Genomic DNA, 20,816 nt, shown 5'->3' with positions numbered 1-20,816 from the left:
AGAGAAGGAAACAAAGGTAGAAGTATGGGCTCCCTGGAACTGAGTTGAAGTAGAAGGGAGAACCAATGTTGCCTGGGCCACCGTGGAGCGATGAGAATCATGGTGGCTTGTTCCCTCTTGAGCTTGAACAAGGTCCGCACATGAGAGGTAGAGGAGGAAATGCGTAAAGGAAGAGATTGGTGCAATCCAGGAGAAACGCATCTGGTGCCAGACGGTGAGGGGAGTAGAGTCTGGAGCAAAAGTGGGGCAGCTGATGATTGTGAGGAGCTGCAAAAAGGTCTACTTGAGGATTTCCCCATTGAGCGAAAATGGATTGGAGAGTCATGGGTTCGAGAGTCCATTCGTGGGGTTGGAGAATTCTGCTGAGATTGTCTGCTAAGGAATTCTGCTCTCCCTGAATGTATACAGCCTTCAGGAATAAATGGTGAGCTGTCGCCCAAGACCAAATCTTTTGGGCCTCCTGACACAACAGGCGAGAGGCCGTCCTACCCTGTTTGTTAATGTAGTACATGGCAATTAGATTGTCTGTGCAAAGTAGCAGAACCTGAGGAAAGAGGAGATGCTGGAAAGCCTTGAGGGCATAAAACATCGCCCGAAGTTCCAGGAAATTGATGTGATGTTTCCTTTCCTGGGCAGTCCAAAGACCCTGAGTTTGGAATTCGTTCAAGTGAGCTCCCCAGGCATAGGGGGAGGCGTCGGTGGTGATGACCAGATGATGAGGAGGTAGATGGAAGAGGAGGCCTCTGGTGAGATTGTAAGATTTCAATCACCATTGCAGAGATTGACAAAGAGATGATGTCACAGATATGTGCCGAGAGCAAGGATCCATTGCTTGGGACCACTGGGTAGCTAGGGTCCATTGAGGAGTGTGCAGGTGAAGACGTGCGAAGGGGTGACATGAACTGTGGAGGCCATGTGACCCAAGAGTATCATCATTTGCTTGGCAGAGATGGAGAGCTGTGGAAGCACCTGCTGACAAAGATGTTGAAGAGTCTGAAGGCGGTTGGATGGAAGAAACGCCCTCATTTGGAGCGTGTCCAGGATCGCTCCTATGAACTGAAGTCTCTGAGTGGGGATGAGATGTGATTTGGGCAGATTGATCTCGAACCCCAGAAGTTGGAGAAAGAGGATGGTCTGGTTGGTGGCATGAAGCACTGCCTGAGAGGAAGGGGCCTTGATTAACCAGTCATCCAGGTAGGGGAAGACATGAAGATGGTGAGAGCGGAGAAAAGCGGCCACCACAATGAGACACTTTGTGAATACCCTGGGAGAGGAGGCAAGGCCGAAGGGTAACACCTTGTACTGGTAGTGACAGCAATTGATCATGAAGCGGAGGTACTGTCTGGAGGCCAAATTGATCGGAATGTGAGTGTATGCCTCCTTGAGATCGAGGGAGCATAGCCAGTCGCCCTGAATGAGAAGCGGGTAAAGAATGGCCAGAGAGAGCATTTCGAATTTTTCTTTGACCAAGCATTTGTTGAGATCGCGAAGATCTAGTATGGGTCTGAGGTCTCCGTTTTTTTTGGGGACCAGAAAATAGCGGGAGTAGAATCCCTGCCTCTTCTGATCTAGAGGAACTTCCTCTATGGTGTTCAGAAGAAGAAGGGATTGGACCTCCTGAAGGAGGAGGGAGGACTGAGGAGTGTGCGAAGCAGACTCTTTTGGAAGACTGCAGGTGGGAAGAGTCTGAAAATTGAGAGAATAGCCGTGGCGAAGGATATAGAGAATCCACTGATCTGAAGTGATAGTCTCCCAACGGCTGAGGAAAAGAGAAAGACGCCCTCCTATGGGTTGAGGCAAATGGGCAGATTGTAGAATACTGGCTAGGCCCTGGAGAAAGAAGTCAAAAGGGTTGAGTGGACTTCTGTGGTGGAGGAGGTTTTACCGGTTGTTGCTGTTGCGCACGAGGTGGTTGACGTTGCTGCTGATGCTGACGTCGAGATTGCTGCTGGGCCAATGGTAAGGGCCTAGCAGCATAACGGCGTTGATAGGCTGATTGTTGCCGAAAGGGCCGGGCAGGTGGAGTCTTCTTCTTGGTTTTGAGAAGAGTGTCCCAGTGAGTCTCATGCGCCGACAATTTCTGAGTGGTGGAATCAAGAGAGTCACCAAAAAGTTCATCCCCTAGGCACGGAGCATTAGCCAGGCGATCCTGATGGTTGACATCAAGCTCCGAGACTCTCAGCCATGCCAGGCGATGCATGGCAACAGATATCGCTGTAGCTCGTGAGGTAAGTTCAAATGTATCGTAGATCGAACGTACCATGAACTTTCGAAGCTGGAGAAGGGAGGAAGAACAATGACTGAAAGCAGATCATTTACGGTCAGGTAAGTATTTCTCAAAAGAAGCTAAGTTCTGAATCAGGTGCTTCAAATAAAAAGAGAAATGAAATGCATAATTACCCAATCTATTTGCCAACATAGCATTTTGGTATAACCTCTTGCCAAATTTGTCCATGGCTTTTCCTTCTCTGCCAGGAGGGACTGAGGCATAAACACTAGCTCCCGCAGACTTTTTGAGAGTAGACTCCACCAATAATGACTCGTGCTGGAGCTGGGGTTTATCAAAACCAGGAATGGGGATGACCTTATATAAGAAATCCAACTTGCGAGGAGCCCCTGGGATGGTTAAGGGAGTTTCTAGATTTTTATAGAAAGTCTCCCGCAAAATATCATGGAGGGGCAACTTCAGAAATTCCCTTGGAGGCTGATCGAAGTCCAACGCATCAAGGAATGCCTTGGATTTTTTGGACTCAGCCTGCAAGGGAATTGAAAGAGACTCGCACATCTCCTTTAGAAAAACGGTAAAGGAGGAATGGTCTTGTTTAGAAGATGGATCATGGATAGAGGGATCCTCCTCACCAGAGGAAACCTCACCCTTAGAGAATAGTGGCTCTTCAGAGTCGCCCCAGAAGTCAGGATCTCTAATTTGAGAACCTTGATCCCGTGAGTCCGGTGTCGAGGGCTCAAGGTGTCGGGTTTTACGCACCGACTTGCCAGACCGCAATGAAGCATCACCGGGAGAGGCCAAGGACTGCAATGGTGCCGAAGTTTGAACAGCCTGATGTAGAGCTCTCGGTTCCGGTGCCAGAACCGGCATGGAAGTTGAGGAAGCCGAATGGACCGGTACCGACAGAGTGGAAGCCGACAATAGGGGCTGTTCCACGGGCGGTATCGGTGGCTGAGACCGGACCGGGACTGGAAGGTTCGGTGCCAAGAGAGCAGGGAGAAGTTGCTACAACTGCTCTTTAAGCTTGAGCAAGGGACATGATGCCTCTTGAAAGCTCAAAGTTTGAAAAATAATAAAAAATTCAAAATTTCACTAATGTAAAGTTACCAGTAAGTTTATTGTTTTTTTAAATCTTCAATCATGACATACCAAAAGAATACAGCATAAATGCATTAGCCATTACATTAGTGGGAGATCGTTATAGTTGCCAAAATGCTGGCTTTCTGATAACGAGCTCACCTCAGGATCTCATGACCCTCTATTATATACTTTTGGCTCATTGTGACATCATCAGTCTCTCAACCAATAACAATTAACAAAGGAGGTGTTTAAAAGTTAGACAAAGAAAAAGTTTTAGAAAAGTACATTTGTTTGCTTATATTCAAGTTTCAGAATATAAATCATAATTTTCACAAAAGTATATTAAGAACATTATTTGTTAAAAAGATGCTGAAAAGTTCTCAGCCTTAGAGGAAAAGAGAAGCTCTCCCTAAACTGACAGGTTATGGATCTGCACACAGAAGCCTTAGCCTGGAGGAGGAGGGGCTGGTTCTCCCTGAGCTGACAGTCTCACACACAGTGTCTGACTCTAATTTTTTCCAGATGTTGCTTTAGGATTTCTTTAGGTTGCAAATATATATCATATGTTTTTTCAAAACCCATTATTTTGTTCAATACAGTCACACAATCACATACTTCAGTCATATTTGCTTGGCTAAGCATTCATTCATAATTTTCATTCATAACTATATTTAATTCCTGTTATATCTTAGTTTGAGACACGTTATCTTCCTAACCAGTCTAAAGCACATGTGGTATTAATTAACACCATAGGTAGAGGAAGAAAGGGGTGAGAAGGAAACAAACTCCAGTAAAGGGGTTGAAAATGAATAGATTCTTTACCATAGAGAAAGGGAGATATGCCAGGCCATGGGGAGTAGAAAAGATTCAGATTGCAAGAGAGGTGGTGGGTGGGTAGAGGGTACATGGATGCTAAACCTGCAAGTGGAGGTGGGGATATGGTACAGAGAAATAGAGAGGATGACCAAGATCATTAAGGGGATGGGAAAGGAAGAAAATATTCTTCGCCAGTGAAAAGAAGAAGAAGGAGATACCAGACCAAGGGAGCCAAAGAGGGGATTCAGGGTGCAAGTAAGAGAGGGGCAAGATTTAGAGGGAGATAGAACTGCAGTTGAAGTGAGAGAAGGAACTCAGGAGGTTGGAACCTGAGAAACAAAAAGGCAGGAACGATTTTCAAACATCTTGTGCATAATTCTGCCAGGAGTATCTATGCAAGTAGACTCAAGTAGGGATAGGAAATAGAACTTGATATATCACCTTTCTGTAGTTAAAATCCAAGTGGAATTCATATTATATACACATACAGTTTGTATTTTGGACCTGGGGCAATGGAGAGTTAAGTGACTTGCCTAGAGTCACAAGGGGCTGTAGTGGGAATTCAACCCTATTCCCCCAGATTCTCAGGCTGCTGTACTAAATACTAGGGTACTCATCCACTATATAGTATACTTCTGAATCTTACCAATAAAGCATGGACCTTCCTATTAAGATCTATCGGGTTCTTCTAAATAACAAAACTGATCACTGTGGAAGATAAAGGCCCCCATTCTATAAACAGCACCTATAACATAGGCATTGAAAAACACAATACATAGCACATGTCAATTTTAAGTTAGGCACCATTTACAGACATATGCCTAGCGGTGCCTAAAGTGGACTTAGGAGCCAATAAGCATCCTAACCTTAATTGACCCTATTTATTCCAGGGTTTTCTTGGTCTAGATACCAGTACCAAATTTAGGCACCTAAGTCCAAAACAGAAGCCTTCATGCCAAACACACCCACGATCCGCTCCCTATAGGTGCCTTGGACTAGGCACTTACTTGAAGATGGTGCTGGTTGCTTATTATTGGCACCAATTAGCTTTCTTAATAATTAAGTCAGGTGTCCTTTAAAGATTCTGGGCCAAATTGCTGGACTGGATGGTCCATTGGTCTTTTTTTCAGTATATATTTTATTGGTTTCTTCTAAATCTCAAAGAGCAGACATCATTCTGAATAACCTGCCAGCATGAACCTCATGGGCTTCACATCACTCACCAGTTTCATTGGAGATTTCTCCACTTGGACAGGGAATACAGTCATAGCAGCAGACAGGCTTTCCTTCTTTTGTTAATTTCCTATAGCCGGGAGCACAACTCTGACTGCATCTGGATTCTGGAGGTGTCTGAGGGTTGAGAAAAAAACAAATTCTGTCTTCAAGTGACAGATGACTGTAGATTTTCAAATGTAGTATTGCTTGTCTGTCCTATCATTCAGATCTTTTCTTCAGATATCACAAATTGCCCTTTAGAAATTTGTTTTCAGAAGATTCTATCTAATGTAGCCATATTTTACTGACTGAATACATAAATTGTAGGAAGTTATATTTAACTAGTTAAAAAGAAGCCATTTCTGTGGGGAGTTGTTTAAGACAGAAATATAAAATCAAGAAACTGAATACAGTTAAGGACATGGCTTATTCAGTGTACACATCCATGCCTTGTACTATCCCTTCCTCTTCCTGAGAAATACTATGGGGGTAATAATCAAAATAAAAAAACGTCTAAAAAGTGTCCTAAATGGCTACTTGGATGATCAAAAAGCCTGATCGTCCAAGTACCCATAACCAAAGCTGGTTTTTAGACGTATCTAAAAAGAGCTTAAGCCTTTCCCCTGCCTCTAGACGCACATAGAGAAAAGAGGTGTGTTTAGAGGAGGGGAAAGGGCGGGTGGTGGGCGGGAGGTGGGCCGACCTACACCTAGGCGTACAACAGGTATAACCAGAACAGTTTAGTCGGCACTTAGACCTTTTTCACTTAGACGAAAGAAAACCAGGTCTAAGTGCCGAAAAATGGGCCGCTGAGCTGATGGCCGCTGGCGCCATCAGTTCAGCGGCCCAGCAACCTAACCATCGTGGCAGGAGAGATGCCTCATCTCCCCTACCACGATGCCATTATTCTTCTACACAAACTGCCGCGACCCGCAGCAGTTCGGGTAGAGTGATGGCATCACGGTAGGGGATGAGGCATCTCTCCTGCCACGATACATCACTCCCCCCCAAACAACATCGGGGCAAGAGGGAGCTCAAGCCCTCTTGCCCCAGCTAACCGCAACACCCCCGATTAGATCAGGGCAAGAGGGAGCCCAAGCCCTCTTGCCCTGCGATAGCCGCGACCCCTGACAACATCAGGGCAAGAGGGAGCCCAAGCTCTCTTGCCCCACCAATCGTGCCCCCCCCCGACTCGTTTGGGCCAGGAGGGAGCCCAAGCCCTCCTGGCCCAGCCGATCCTGCCCCCTCCCAACTCATTCGGGCCAGGAGGGAGCCCAAGCACTCCTGGCCAGCCGATCCTGACCCCCCCGACTCGTTCAGGCCAGGAGGGAGCCCAAGCCCTCCTGGCCCAGCTGATCCTCTACCCCACCCCCCCACTACATTATGGGCAGGAGGGATCCTAGGCCCTCCTGCCCTCGACGAACCCCCCTCCCCCAATGTCCGCCCCCCAGAACCCCCGATCGGCCTCCCTCCCAGCCGACCCGTGACCCCCCGGCCGACCCCACGACCCCCCCACCCCCACCTCCCTTCCCCGTACCTTAAGGTAAGTTGGCCGGACAGACGGATGCCAAACCCGTCTGTCCATCCGGCAGTCCTCTGACGAATGGGGCCGGCTTGGCCCAGCCTAACCAAAGCACCGCCTACTGGTGGGGCCTAAGGCGCCTAGGCCCGGGAGCCTTAGGTCCCTCCTGTGGGTGGGGCCTTAGGCATATGGGCCCAACCCAGGCCATGTGCCTAAGGCCCCGCCCACAGGAGGAACCTAAGGCTCCCGGTCCTATTCTGATTGGCCCAGGCGCCTTAAGCCCCACCAGTAGGCGGGGCTTTGGTTAGGCTGGGCCAATCCAGCCCCATTCGTCGGGGGACTGCCTGCCGGCCAACTTACCTTAAGGTACGGGGAAGGGGGGTGGGAGTGGGGGGGTCGTGGGGTCGGCTGGGGGGTCACGGGTCGGGGGGTTCGTTGAGGGCAGGAGGGCCTGGGATCCCTCCTGCCCATAATGTAGTGGGGGGTGGGGGAAGAGGACTTCCTCCTGGCCCGAACGAGTCGGGGGGGCAGGATCGGCTGGGCCAGGAGGGCTTGGGCTCCCTCCTGGCTCGAACAAGTCAGGGGGGGCAGGATCAGCTGGGCCAGGAGGGCTTGGTCTTTCTCCTGGCCCGAACGAGTCGGGGGGGACATGATCGGTGGGGCAAGAGGGCTTGGGCTCCCTCTTGCCCCGATGTTGTCGGAGAGTCGGGGGTGCCACAGGGCAAAAGGGCTTGGGCTCCCTCTTGCCCCGATGTAGTCGGGGAGTCGGTGTGGCAAGAGGGCTTGGGCTCCCTCTTGCCCCGATATCCTCGGGGGTGCCGCGGTTTGCTGGGGCAATAGGGCTTGAGGTCCCTCTTGCCCCGATATCAAATCAATAAGGGAAAACTCTATCCTAATCTAATAACCCCAAATTGCCTAAATATATTTTCTAAGCTAGGAAAAAAAATAGATAATTGATGTTCCCTATACTTTTCCCTCCCCAGAATTTCCTATTTTTAAAATCACTCAAATTTCCTATATCTCAAAACACAAATAAAACCCAAAGTCTCAATAAATTTTTCAGAAGAAATTAAACTTCCAAAACAGTTTATCAAATTTTTTTCACCAATATTCCCTCATGACATTACACAGAACTCTCACAGACTATTTCTAACACCCAATAGTCTCACAGATAAAACAATTCTTCACATCCGCCAGAAAGAAATATTTCAACCTTGGAAATTACCAGAATCTATGAATCAAACCAACTTCAACCACCACTTACAATTCTTATTCAAAATTCAATAAAATCAAATATAATTACCTTCACAAGAGCCACACAAACCAAAACACCCCCTCACAGAACCAAGTCACCCTCAACACTGTCAAATCTGATAGTTAGAATGTTCAAGCAGCTGATGCTGATCTCTGCATGAGGACAGCAGACCTGTGCAAGAGATCAGCAACAGAAAACCTCAAAACTGCACCAATACAAACCATACAAACTAAACCTCTCAAAATAAGAAAAAAAACACAGTTATTTCCTTCCAGATCCTCTTTAACCCTGGTTACACTATGTACCATCTACACTCCTACCTACCCCACCAACAGTGTTCTCTCCACTCTCTAGCACCAGAGTCTCTTCTGCTCTATGGCAGTTCCAGCTATACAGGAACTGTATGAGCTGTCAATAAAGAAGCATCACTCTTTTGAATTACAGGTGATTCCAATTGCCTCAAACAGACTGGTCACATTGTTGCAGAAACAGAGGCCATCTTGATGGATAAAGAAGATAGAAAAAGCTTGGTGACACTTTTCTGATCTGTGACTTTCACACTTTCATCCAAGTTCCACTGCTTGAGCCTAGACATCAAAAGCTCAGCATTGGACTTGATGAGACCAAGACTTCTCAAGCTATTAAGGTCTTTCTTCTTTAGATAGTATGGGTTTCTCTTATCAGCTGCACCACTGATATTGTAAACTGGATGTACAACATCTCTTTCACTTCCTGACTTGATGTTCTCTTTAGAATACAGCTGCACTCTCTCTCTCTGGGAGATTGGGGATGTGGAGCTCAGGACAACGTGGCACCAGAGAGATGGATTAAAGAATGTCTGGATATGTGATTGCAGATGCATGCTTGTCAGTCTGATGTTTGGAAGAAGCAGTTGCTTGAGTGGTCAGTGGGTTCCCTCCAAATTCTTAGGATAGCAAACTTCATGGCTCTCTTTATCCTATCACACCTTTGTAAAAGGACCCCAAACAACAATACTCTAAATGAAAGTGAAGTACTTATTAAAGAAACTAACCTCGTCCTATCACCTCTGATAGAAGAGGGCCTAAGTTTTAAATGTGTTTCTTTCAGATTCACTCAAATAAGTAATCTGTGATTCTTTTAAAACAAATGGTTATAGCCAGGACACTCTTTTCAGTTTCCAATAATGCCTGACACATCTACATTTAAACTCAGGGAAGCAGTCTTAAAGTCTCTCACAGACAGGAGCTATGTTACCTTTACCTCAGACAAAGAGGGTGGACACAATTGAAATTAGTTTCCTTTATCCTCAGTGGAGTTAGATACTAAAACATCTGTAAAAATTACTATTTTTAGTGATTAATGAAAACTGAATTTATTAAACAGTCAATTAAAATGAACTAACAGAAGAATTGCCACTGTTGGGTCAGACCAGTGGTCCATCGTGCCCAGTAGTCCGCTCACAACTCTCACAAAATTGCAGAGCAGCATTCTAATCTTACTGAACCACACTCATGCACTGAGAGCCAAATTATACCTGCAGACTCTATGGGCTCCTTTACTAAACAACAATAGCAGTTTTTAGCGCAGGGAGCTGCACTGAATGCTCCGCCTTGCTCTCGACACTCATAGGAGCTCTTCGAGCATTGGGAGCAGTGCGGGTGCTTCCTTGTAAGTTTAAGCCTCAGTCTTGGCCTCCTGCATCTGCATCTACACATGCACAAGCAACATCTTCAATGATGTCATTGTGGATTTTGGAGTGGTTGGAGGGTGGGATACATTTGAACAGGTGGAGTTAGCGACTGTTGGTGAGATCATAGCTGCTTAACACCCAACAATTTCCACTGGTGACATTTGTCCAGTACAAGAGTTGAAGAGTTTGGGCACTAGGGTTGCACCGAGTGTGACACTAATGATGAACTTGATGTTGCAAGAGGGTGAGGTACCAAAGGTATTGAAAGTTGCAACCATAAAACCTTTAGTAAAAGATAAGAAACTTGGAAATAATGTGATCAGTAATTTCTAATCTAATCTAATCTAGTATTTGTGTGTCACGCATACCTAAACAGGCTCTAGGTAACTTGAAGAAAGGAATTGGAAAGGGTTAGGGTGGAGGAGTGGAGGGGGACAGGAAACAGAAAGCTTAAGTGAATTAAAGTCAGGTGCTTAAGATGATCTTAGAAGAGTTAACTGTCAAAGAGTGAAGTTTTCAGTTTCTTTCAGAATAGAATATGGTTGGTTTCCATTCTTATGCTCTCTGTGAGATCGTTCCAAATTTTGACTCTGAGGAAGGTGAATATGGATTAGAAGATTCTTTTGTATTTGAGATTTTTTGTCGAGGGGAGGTTAAGCTGGATCCTGTTGAGAATTCTGCGTGAGCTAGACCATGCGTCAGTTAAGTTTGATGAGTGGGACTGCTGAGTTGCCATAGATGATGCGATGCATGATGCTGGCTATTTTTAATTTTAAACAGGCTGTGATGGGTAGCCAGTGGAGTTTTTTTGTGGTGGGTTGAGATGGAGTCACATTTTTTCAGACCGTAGATGAGTCTTACTGCAGTGTTTTGAATAAGTTGAATTTTGTAGATGAGGGTGGGATAGAATCATCATCTGGACAATGATGGCAAAGTGTTGCTGGTGGAAGTATGGCCTGATGAGTCTTAGTTGTTTCATGGTGAAGAGGGCTTTCTTTTGAAGATGGAATACTTGGGGGTTCCATGGATAATGTGGAGTCTAGTATACAGCCTAGAATTTTTGAGGTTTTTTTTCTACAGTAAGTATGCTGCCTGATTGGAGCGTGATGCTTATTGGCACTGTTTGTTAGGCATTGTGGAAATAGAGGACCTTAGTTTTGGCGGCATTTAGTTTTAGTTTTTGAGTGGTTGCCCATGCTTGGATTTTTTCTATATTATCAGAGATTTTCTTGCGATTGTTAGCTTGATTTTCAGCCTCTGGTACGAGAAGTAAGATGTCATCCACATATAACATTATGCTCTCATCGTCAAGTTGGATGTCTCCAAGTGAGCTCATGAACAGATTGAAAAGAATAGGTGAGAGCGGTGATCCCTGCAGAACTCCACAGAAGGCCCTCCAGGTGTTGGAGTAAACGTTGTCTTTTTTGACGGTGTATTCTCTGTTCATGAGGAAGTCTGTGAACCAATCTGTTGCACCTATCTTAGAGAGTTTTGTGAGGAGTAGTTGATGATTGACTGAGTCAAAGGCTGCGGATATGTTGAATTGAAGGAGAATGGCCTGATGGCCTGTAGCTTCACTGCCCTTTTTGGGAAAGGTTCTGGAGAGACTTTTGTATTTGCAGCTGGATAAGTATCTCCAGGACAATGGAATTTTACATGATTGCCAGTACACTTTTCAGAAGCATCACAGCACTGAGACCCTATTGGTGTCATTGCTGGATGAAGTACAAAGTGGTCTGGACAATAGGAGGGAGTATCTGGCACTATGTTTTGATGTGTCGACTGTGTTTGACACGCTGGGTCATATTATTTTACTCGGTAGGCTGAAAGGTTGTGAAACTGGAGGAGTAGTTCTAAAATGGTTTTCTGCCTACTTGCAGATTAGGCAGCAAGAAGTCTTAGTGCATGGTACAGTGTCCCAATGGCAGAAAGTTACGATGGGTGTTTCGCAGGGCTCAGCCCTGTCAGCTGTTTTATTTAATTTCTAACTCATGCCCCTTTGTAGACTGCTGTGATCTGTGCAGGTCTCGAATCGGCTGTATGCGGATGATGTCCAGTTTATGGTCCCTATCGATGGGGTCTTTGGAAAGGCTGTTCAACAGCTGTAGAGGGTGATAATAGAGATTAATAGTTGGATAAATTGTAACAGATTGAAATTGAGTGTTCAGAAAATGAAGGTTATATGTTTTATTTGTTCATTGGAATATGCTCTTCCTGATAAAATTGACCTATTAGACACTACTTTTGTAATATCCACCAGGGTAAAATATTTAGGGGTCTTACTAGATTATTACCTGATGTTCAGAGGGCATGAATGTTCAGTGGTAAAAAAAGGTATTTTTAACATTGCGTCTGTTGAACAGTTTGCACCCATATTTGTCTGCCTCTATGTTTAGGACTGTCTTGCAGAGTGTGGTATTATCATGCTTATACTACTGCAATTTGGTGCTTCTGGGTATACCTGCATCAGCACTGAGTGCACTGCAGGTAGCTCAGAACACGATCATTTGAACTCTGTTTCGATTAAGAAAGAGTGATCATGTGACAGATTGCTATACTGTATATCTTTGTATTGGTTTATAAATTGTTGATTATGGTGCATATTTGTATACACAATAAGGCTCCGAAACATTTGATGGATAGCATTCTGTCATATGAACCACAGCATATGTTGCACTTATGTGTAGGTCCTTGGGAATGGAATAAGCTTCCAGGATATTTACGACAGCAATCAAGTTTGAGTAGTTTTAAGAAATTGTTGAAGAAACATCTCTTCTTTAAGATGAAATATGGGTCTTGATTTATACTTTTTTGATGTGAGGCACTGGTAGCCTCTTTATAATTTTCAGAGGCTTTATATTATTACTATTATGTTATATTGATGTTCAGTTTGTTGTACTGTATGTGATTCTGTTTGTGTATGTACTCTGTGACTCGCCGTGGGAAAGGCAGGATATAAATAAATAAAATACCCATATCAATTCACATGAATGCGGCAATGCTTACAGTCCATTCTATGCCTTGGTAGGCCTGGGCCTTGTCCACATGCCCATGCCTTCTTCCTGCCTGACTTCTCCTTCAGCCAAGTGGCCCAGAAACTGCCAGATGGACCGCAGACCTGACACAATCACTGACATAATCACTGCAAATTCAACTCATGATTGAGTCAATGTCTACACTGACTCTAGCACCCCCCAAATGTAACCACCTAGGATTTAGCAAAACCAACAATGGCCAATAATGAAGCAAAGCAACTACTATTTGTTTTATCACAACAAGCAATACCTTTTGTATTATGAGGCATCTTACATAATGTTTCATCACTCTCACCTGAGTAAATGCAGCCTCCCACACTATCATGTTTTCATTGATGGTGAAATCCTTCCCAGGGGCAGCATAAGGTTTATAACTTCCAACAACTTCATGTTGCACTGTTCCATTTGGCAGAAAGATCAGATTAGTAATACTGTATTCAATAGGTAGATCTCCATTCTCATCAAAAAAGATGTCTTCACCAAGCACGTTCTTAAAGTGTACATTCTTCAGATAACGATGAAGCTAAAAAATAATGGACACATTTTCAGGAATGCCTGGAACTACCAATTTCCCTTTTATCTATGTATTTGTTTAAGAATAATTATAATTTGCCAGTCTGTTCACTCACAAGAGCACACATTAAAAACACAATGATACCTAATTCCTTTTCTGGGTGATGACTTCTAATGTTGAACTTAGTATCGTTTGGGTTATTCTTCCCTATTTGCACCATTTGGTACATGTCCACATTGAATTTTAACTGTTCTGCCTTCCAGACTCATAAGGTCCTCCTACAGTTTCTCACAATCTGCATTCAATTCGACAATGTTGAAAAATGTTGTGTCATTGGCACTTTTGATCACCTCACTCATGTTCCCATTTCCCAATCATTTATAAATATGTTAAAAAGCACCAGTCCCTGTTCAGATTCCTGAGGAATTCCTCTATTTACCTTTCTACTTTTAAAATATCATCATTTAACCCTATTCTTTCTTTTCTATCCTTTAACCAGCTTTCAGTCACAACAGCCTTCTGTCCCATGGCATTTTAACTGCCTGTAGAGTCTCTTATGATGAGCTTTGTGAAATGTATTCTTGAAATTCAGATACATTATGAGAGGCATAATCAAAACTTTGAAATGTCCAAAAACCATCCTAAGTCAGCAAGATCCCATTTCATCTTAAAATCAGGCATGCTGCTTGCCTCGATCACCTGAAGTGGAAGACTTTTCCAGCGATCAACCACTCTTTCAGTGAAAAAGTATTTCCTGGTGTCACCGTGCAGTTTCCCACCCCTGATTTTCCACGGATGCCCTCTTGTTGCCGTTGGACCTTTGAGAAAGAAGATATCTTCTTCTACCTTGATATGGCCCGTGAGATATTTGAACGTCTCGATCATGTCTCCCTTCTCTCTGCATTCTTCAAGTGAGTATAGCCGCAATTTATCCAGCCGTTCCTCATACGGGAGATCATTGAGTTCTGAGACCATCCGGGTGGCCATTCGCTGGACCAACTTAAGTCTCAGCACATCCTTGCGGTAATGAGGCCAGGTTTTGAAAAGCCATACGGACCCCCGGACCCATCCGAACCCCCGGACATGTCCTCAAAAGGTTACTCTGTCAAATAACAACCTTTTGAAAAATATTAAAAACATATTTATTTTAAAAATCTCTGGTTGGTTCTTCCATTTTAATAATAATAATAATAACAGTTTTTATATATACTGCAGGACTGTTAAGTTCTATGTGGTTTACAATGATTAAAGAAGTTACAGATAGAGTGGAATCAACAAAGTCTAGACTTGGTGACTGATAGTTCTAGAGATCATTTGTTGAGGGCTGCGATTGTATAGGTTGGTTTCCTAAGTATTTCAGGAACAGATGTGTTTTTAGACGTTTTCTGAATTCCCTATAGGTAGTAGGTGCGAGTAATTGTTCTAGGTCTTTACCCCACAGAGCTGCTTGATGTGAGAGAAGATAAGATAAGTGTAGGATAGAAATTATCTACCTAGTTGTACTTAAGAAAATTTGTTAACCGAGTAGAGCCTTTTTACAAGGAATGAATCAGTATATTAAGTCAAGGATTGGATTGGATTGGACATGTCCAGGGAAATCCGGACATCAGATAACCCTAAGTCAGGCCATCTGCTGTGGTGTGGGCCTGAGGCAAAAATGGCCAAGCCCAGGTTATCCTGTAGCTACATTCTGTCCCCAGCAAATACAACCCAATAGCACTCTCTCTCACACCCTCTAGCACACACACATCCCAACAGAGCTTTTTCTATACTCTTTCACCAGTGGCACAATGCAGCTCTTACCATTCGCATCCACTCTTCCCACCCTGTTCATAGCTTCACTTTCTCATTCCATGGCACAAAGACATCCAGCTGTCACCTCTCACATCCAACAGAAATCAATACTCCACTCATATGAAATGATCTATATCCTGTCACTCATTCTTATACTCGTCTTAAACCAGTTGATTAGTCATGCGTTGAGCATTTTTTAAGCATTTTTTTAATCACACTGTTTATGCAGGAAAAGGCCTCAGAGTTAAGGAGTACTACGCTTATAGTCTCATCGACATTCACTGTCAGCGTAGATGTAGTCCGAATGTATACCAAAGATAAGGAGAATGGAATTGTCCAATAAAGAATGATGTGCACTGAAATAGTGTCCACAAACTTATCTGTAGATGTACAAATCTTTTATTCTTCCAATATCATCATGGTACAATCAATGATTCAAAGACTCGACACATACATGTTTCGGCCAACAGTCCTGCATCAGGAGTCTACAAATATACACATAAATAGTATAAATAACTTGATGTACTTATAAATAGAAAAATAAGACAGATTGAGACAGCAGAAAATACATTAACATAAATGCATATAAATACATATTCAATAGATAAATTTTTTTTTTAATAAAAAACAGGTACAGTGATAGCAATGAGCAAAATACAACAAACCAATTTAACATTAAATAGATATTTAATCCAAAGTATAATTAAAAACAAAAATATAGTTAAAAACAACCCATATAAAATATGCTGAATGACATCTCATATAAAATATGCTAAATGACATCCCAAACAGTAAAATGCATAAATAACAACTAATGCAAAAAAATAAAATATAGGCACCAATTAAAAATATATGTATATACAATAAAAACACAAAGTGAACTTAGAAATGAATAAACATGACGTAAAAACATAAATATGAACATTAACCATAAAGAATGCATCTAAAAACCAGAATATGAACAAGAGCCATATATCATATAACTTGTATCTTCTATGACTGAAAGAACATGAATCCCAACTTGTGCAAAGAATTAAAAGTAGGCACCAATAAAAATTATATGAAAAACATGTGAACAACATAACACCCAATGAGCCTGAAAAAAATTAATGATAAAGATGCTAAATAGAAAACCTTTTAAAACACATACCTTAAGAATCATAGAACAAATGAGTGTCTGCTTGAAACATGGACGCGAACAATTTTCAAATAAGATTTGGAAAAACTGATAAGACGTAGAAAAATAAAAATAAGAAAAAATAGAAAGAATGAAAAAAGAAAAACCTTTAGAAAAGTTGTAACTTATAAATTTGTACATAGTGGATCATTATGAAAGTGGATTCGCACTTTTTCGAAGCTACTAGTAAGACGAAGAGAAGGACAAAAGAATGAGTGACAGAATATAGATAGTTTCATATAAGTGAAGTATTGATTTCTATTGTATACTGACTACTAATACCATTCAGTTATAATTATTTGAACCTCTCACATCCACCCACCTGCAATATAAGCCCAGAGCTGGTCAGAACTGGAGTAAAGAACAGCTGTGAGTCAGGTCAGAGCTTTATCTACTGCTGCTTTAGCAGTGCAAGAGGAAGCTTTACAGGCAGCAATTCTTCTGTTACTTTCACTTCAGTCTGGGAGGGAGTGCAGTGTGTACCTGTCTGTTTGTGTTAGATTTGCTGCTTTAAATTAGCTGGGGTGGGAAGAATACCAAGGCTACCTTGGATATTGGTTTCATTTCTGCATCCCAACCAAGTTGCACATATTTAGACTGCAAAACCTAGGCACCAGGTCCAATTTTTGGGGATAGTTGAGCCCTGGGGGATCTTAAACATCAGTCTTTACCTTCCAGTTTGGAAGGCTTTAAAAACTTAAATATCCATGCAATTCAACATAGAGATCTACAAGTGCAGCATCTGTTTCCATGGGTGAACACAGTAAACAAGTGTGAGCTTCTGGGTAGCACAACTACACTGAGAAAGAGAATCCCCACCACCAGGAAGCCAAATGTTGTTTGTGAGTAGCTGCAGGTCCATGGGGATTCAAGGCCCTTATGGCCATTTTTACTGTTTTTCCAAAGCCATCAGATATTGAAGCTAGGGTTACTAGTTGTCTGGGAAAACCTGTACATGTCCTCTTTTTAGAGGACTGTCTGGGCTACCAGACGGACTTTCTAAAACTTGGCAGTTTGTCTGGGTTTTAGAAAGCCTTTACAAGCTCCAACCACATCTGGAAGGTGCATGCCCACTTCATTCTTATGGAGGGAAGACCTGTCATGACATCCATCATAACAGGTTAGGGGGGTGAGAGGAGGGTGGAGATGGAGGTAGGAGGGGATTTAGTGGAGGGGAGTTACAGCAAGAGGGATTTGGCATCCCTCCTGCTGGTGATCCACAGGGGGTAGGGGGTTCCGGCAGGAGGGATTGGGCATTGCTCAAGATGCATTCATTAGGGCAGGATGGGTGGCCGCTAAACTTATCCAAGCAGGGAAATCCCTTGCCACGATATGCTTAGCTACCGCATCTACTTAGTGAACCCAATTCTCTAACCAGCATCTATAACATAGATGTCAGTTAGAGAATTGGGCTTACTTTAGGCAGACTTAGGCCCGATTATATATAAGATGCCTGTCAGCTTCTGAGACCAGGCGTCATTTACAGAATCTGGGCCTAAATGTGCAGACTGTGTAGAAAAAGAGATCTTGTTTCTATAAGACAAAACAAGTGAATTTGCCAAGAAATTAAAAAATAAAACTATTAATTTATCCTTGTTTGTAACAGATTATTGTAATGAGTAGATAACATTTTCCCTTAATAATACAACTGAAATGAGGGGATAGGGGTGTGAAGGGGGTTCTGATCTTTTATTAAATATTTGGATTAATTGAAAAAATTATATTGTATAATACAGTATATGTGAATGCATATGATCTCAGAGGGATGGGAGGGAGGAGATATAATTTCATTAATTTAAGATGATTATAATAGGAATTCAAGTGATGTTTTTAAGTTCGAATGTTATCTACTCTTACACTTGTTGTAAGTTGAAAAAATGAATATTTATATAAAAAAAAACGTTCCCATGGAAAACACTCAAAAGCAAGTTTATAGATATACCCAACTACTTTGTCTGATCACAGCAGAGGAATTCCCATCAGCTGAGCTGGTTTTGGGGATTCCTGTCACCTCAGCTGATGAGATTCCCCATGCCAGAATCAGCTAATCTTGGCAGGAAGAATCCCCATCAGCTGAGCCAGCAGGAATCTCAGAAACTGGCTCAGTTGATGGGATTCCTCTGTCCTGATCAGCTGATGACAAGCCCTCAATCTGATGTCTTTTTCTCCATATTTAGGTGGTAGGAGGGGGTTGTGACCACTGTGGGAGTAAGGGGGAATCATGCATCAATCCCTCCAGTGGTCATATGGTCAGTTTGGGCATCTTTGGGGCACATTGACAAAACTAAAAATGGTCTAACTGTTGGTGTCTAAGTTCCCTCTAGGAAAGCTTTGATTAAAGCTGCAGTACATCCAGGTTTAAGCCCTCCTGATTCCCGCCCATAACACACCACTTTGAGTTCTGGATATACAGCAGCTTAGAAGTGCATCGGCACTTGGACATCTCTAGTGCTGACTTAGTATGTTTTTTGGACATTTCAAAGTTTTGATTATGCCCCTCTATAGGTCTGCAATTAATTTTCAAATAAAACATGTCTAAATTAGTTGCTTACCACTGAAAATAAGTGCTAAACTCTTATGGGTCAATATTCAGATAATGGTCAGCACTGAATATCCTGAACTTATTTGGATGTAGGCAAGTGAATCTCCTTTCTTGCCCTTATTCTACATAATATTACTTTCTGAATATAAAATGATCTTACCTTCCATGGCGGCAAATAATCTGATAATGTTCTTTGGTCTCCATTCCATGCAGCAGTCTGACCAGATCCAGAGAAAAGCATTTCTTTTAGTGCATGTGCCAGAGCATACACAGCATTGTAAATGTAATAGCTATTGCCTAAATGAAAAGTGTTACAGGGAAACATATGGGTTAGACCTCTAACTCTACTGCAGGATCTTTTGATGCTATGGGGGCAATTGCTCTGGCACAGACCAGTCCACCAAAGATTAGCCAACAATTTATTAGGAAACATAATAGGTTTTACCTCATATATAAATTTTAAAAAGCTTGGAATAAATTTCTTTACTCTTGAGAATAGTAGGGTGCTATTCTTGTAGCCATGTTTCACTCGATAAATTAAATGATAATCCGTATCACTTATTATAATCCAGACTTTGGCAGGTATCTTCTGAAATTCACTCCTTAAACCCTGACCCCACATATCTTCTCTATTAAATAAACAAATCAGCATATTAGTTGATGATTTATGAATACTCTCATTAATTTGGGCAACTCTCTTATTTGACAAAGGATTGATCTGACTGAATATTTCTATGAATTCAATGCAGGCTCCACTTTGCCCAATCCTTTCTTTCAGGATCTGGACAAATGTCAGGCTGTTGCCATCATCAGGTGTGATGATTCCAATCCAGGTCCAATTGAAATGTTTTAGTAACTTCACAATCCCAGGAATTATTTTAAGAATGCTGGGCATAATCTGGTATAAATATGAAGATGTATCACTTGAGAAAGGATTCTGAGAAGTATAGCTGATCTGTTGAGAAACATAAGTAATTCATAATTATCTTTGTTTTTAAGAAATTGTGGGGTTAACTACTAAGCTGCTATAACATATCTCCTTGCTACAATTTAATTTACTATGGGAGTCAATAGCACAATTTGTAATTACAGGCTGTTGCTTTTGCCCTGGGAGCTATAGACTACTAATCTGCAGTCCAGTGCCTCTGGTAACTACCTTAAAAGAGCCAGTGCATTAAAATGGGTACCACATGTAACGATTTCTCATCTTCCTCAGAACAGACTACCATCCCTCGGAAGTCACTCCTGCCCTCCTATAGCTCACTTTCTCCTCTATAACAGATTGCTAGACCTACTCTCCTAAAATAACTGACATCAATTTTATCATCTAGAAAAAATTCCCCTAAGTCACATTCCCAGACTCTCCACTCTCAACAGCCCCCATATCCTAATAGAGGTTCCCTGCTGTCTAGCAGCTAGGGCAGAAGTGATCCTTAATTACTCTTACCCCATCATGCACTAATTTCAAAATATACTACTGCTAGGGTTAAATTACCAATTGAGGGCAAAATGTGAAAAGCTCACTTTGGGAAGCTTCAACCTAATAGCAGTACAGTAAGAGCATATACACATAAGAATACCCATACAGAGTCAGACCAATGGTCCATCTAGCCCAGTTTCCTGTTTCCACAGTGGCCTATCCAGGTGATAACTACCTGGCAGAAACCCAAATAATTGCAACATTCCAAGCAAAGGATGCCAGGGTTGTCTCAATAGCAGACTTTGGATTTTTTTCTAAAAACTTGTATATACTTTAAAAAAAAATCCATCTACATTAACCACTGTTACCACATCCACTGGCAACAAGTTCCATAGCTTAACTATTCTTTGAGTGAAACTACATTTCCTCTCCTGGTTTCTTCCTATCTCTCCCTTCACACTTTTAGTGTATGCAGTAGAGACAAATTCTGTAAGTTAGACATCCATAATGTGGACTTTCTGCAACTTAGGTGTTCAATCAAATTAGA

General features: G+C 42.5%; 1 protein-coding gene across 1 annotated transcript in view; it reads right to left on the bottom strand.

Annotated features, from left to right (window-relative positions):
• LOC117346192 (vomeronasal type-2 receptor 26-like) overlaps positions 1-20,816 on the bottom strand; it is a 49,495-nt gene that overhangs the window by 4,537 nt on the left and 24,142 nt on the right. The window contains exons 3-4 of the mRNA XM_033915595.1: positions 13,118-13,345; positions 5,347-5,473 (exon numbers count right to left, since the gene is read on the bottom strand). Of these exons, the coding sequence (XP_033771486.1) occupies positions 5,347-5,473; positions 13,118-13,345 (355 nt within the window). The remainder of the gene's footprint in view (positions 1-5,346; positions 5,474-13,117; positions 13,346-20,816) is intronic.

Source organism: Geotrypetes seraphini, chromosome 12 (assembly GCF_902459505.1).
Source record: "Geotrypetes seraphini chromosome 12, aGeoSer1.1, whole genome shotgun sequence".
Lineage (NCBI taxonomy): Eukaryota > Metazoa > Chordata > Amphibia > Gymnophiona > Dermophiidae > Geotrypetes > Geotrypetes seraphini.
The sequence above is the reverse complement of the archived record's forward strand: the minus strand, read 5'-3'. Positions and strand labels throughout refer to the sequence as shown.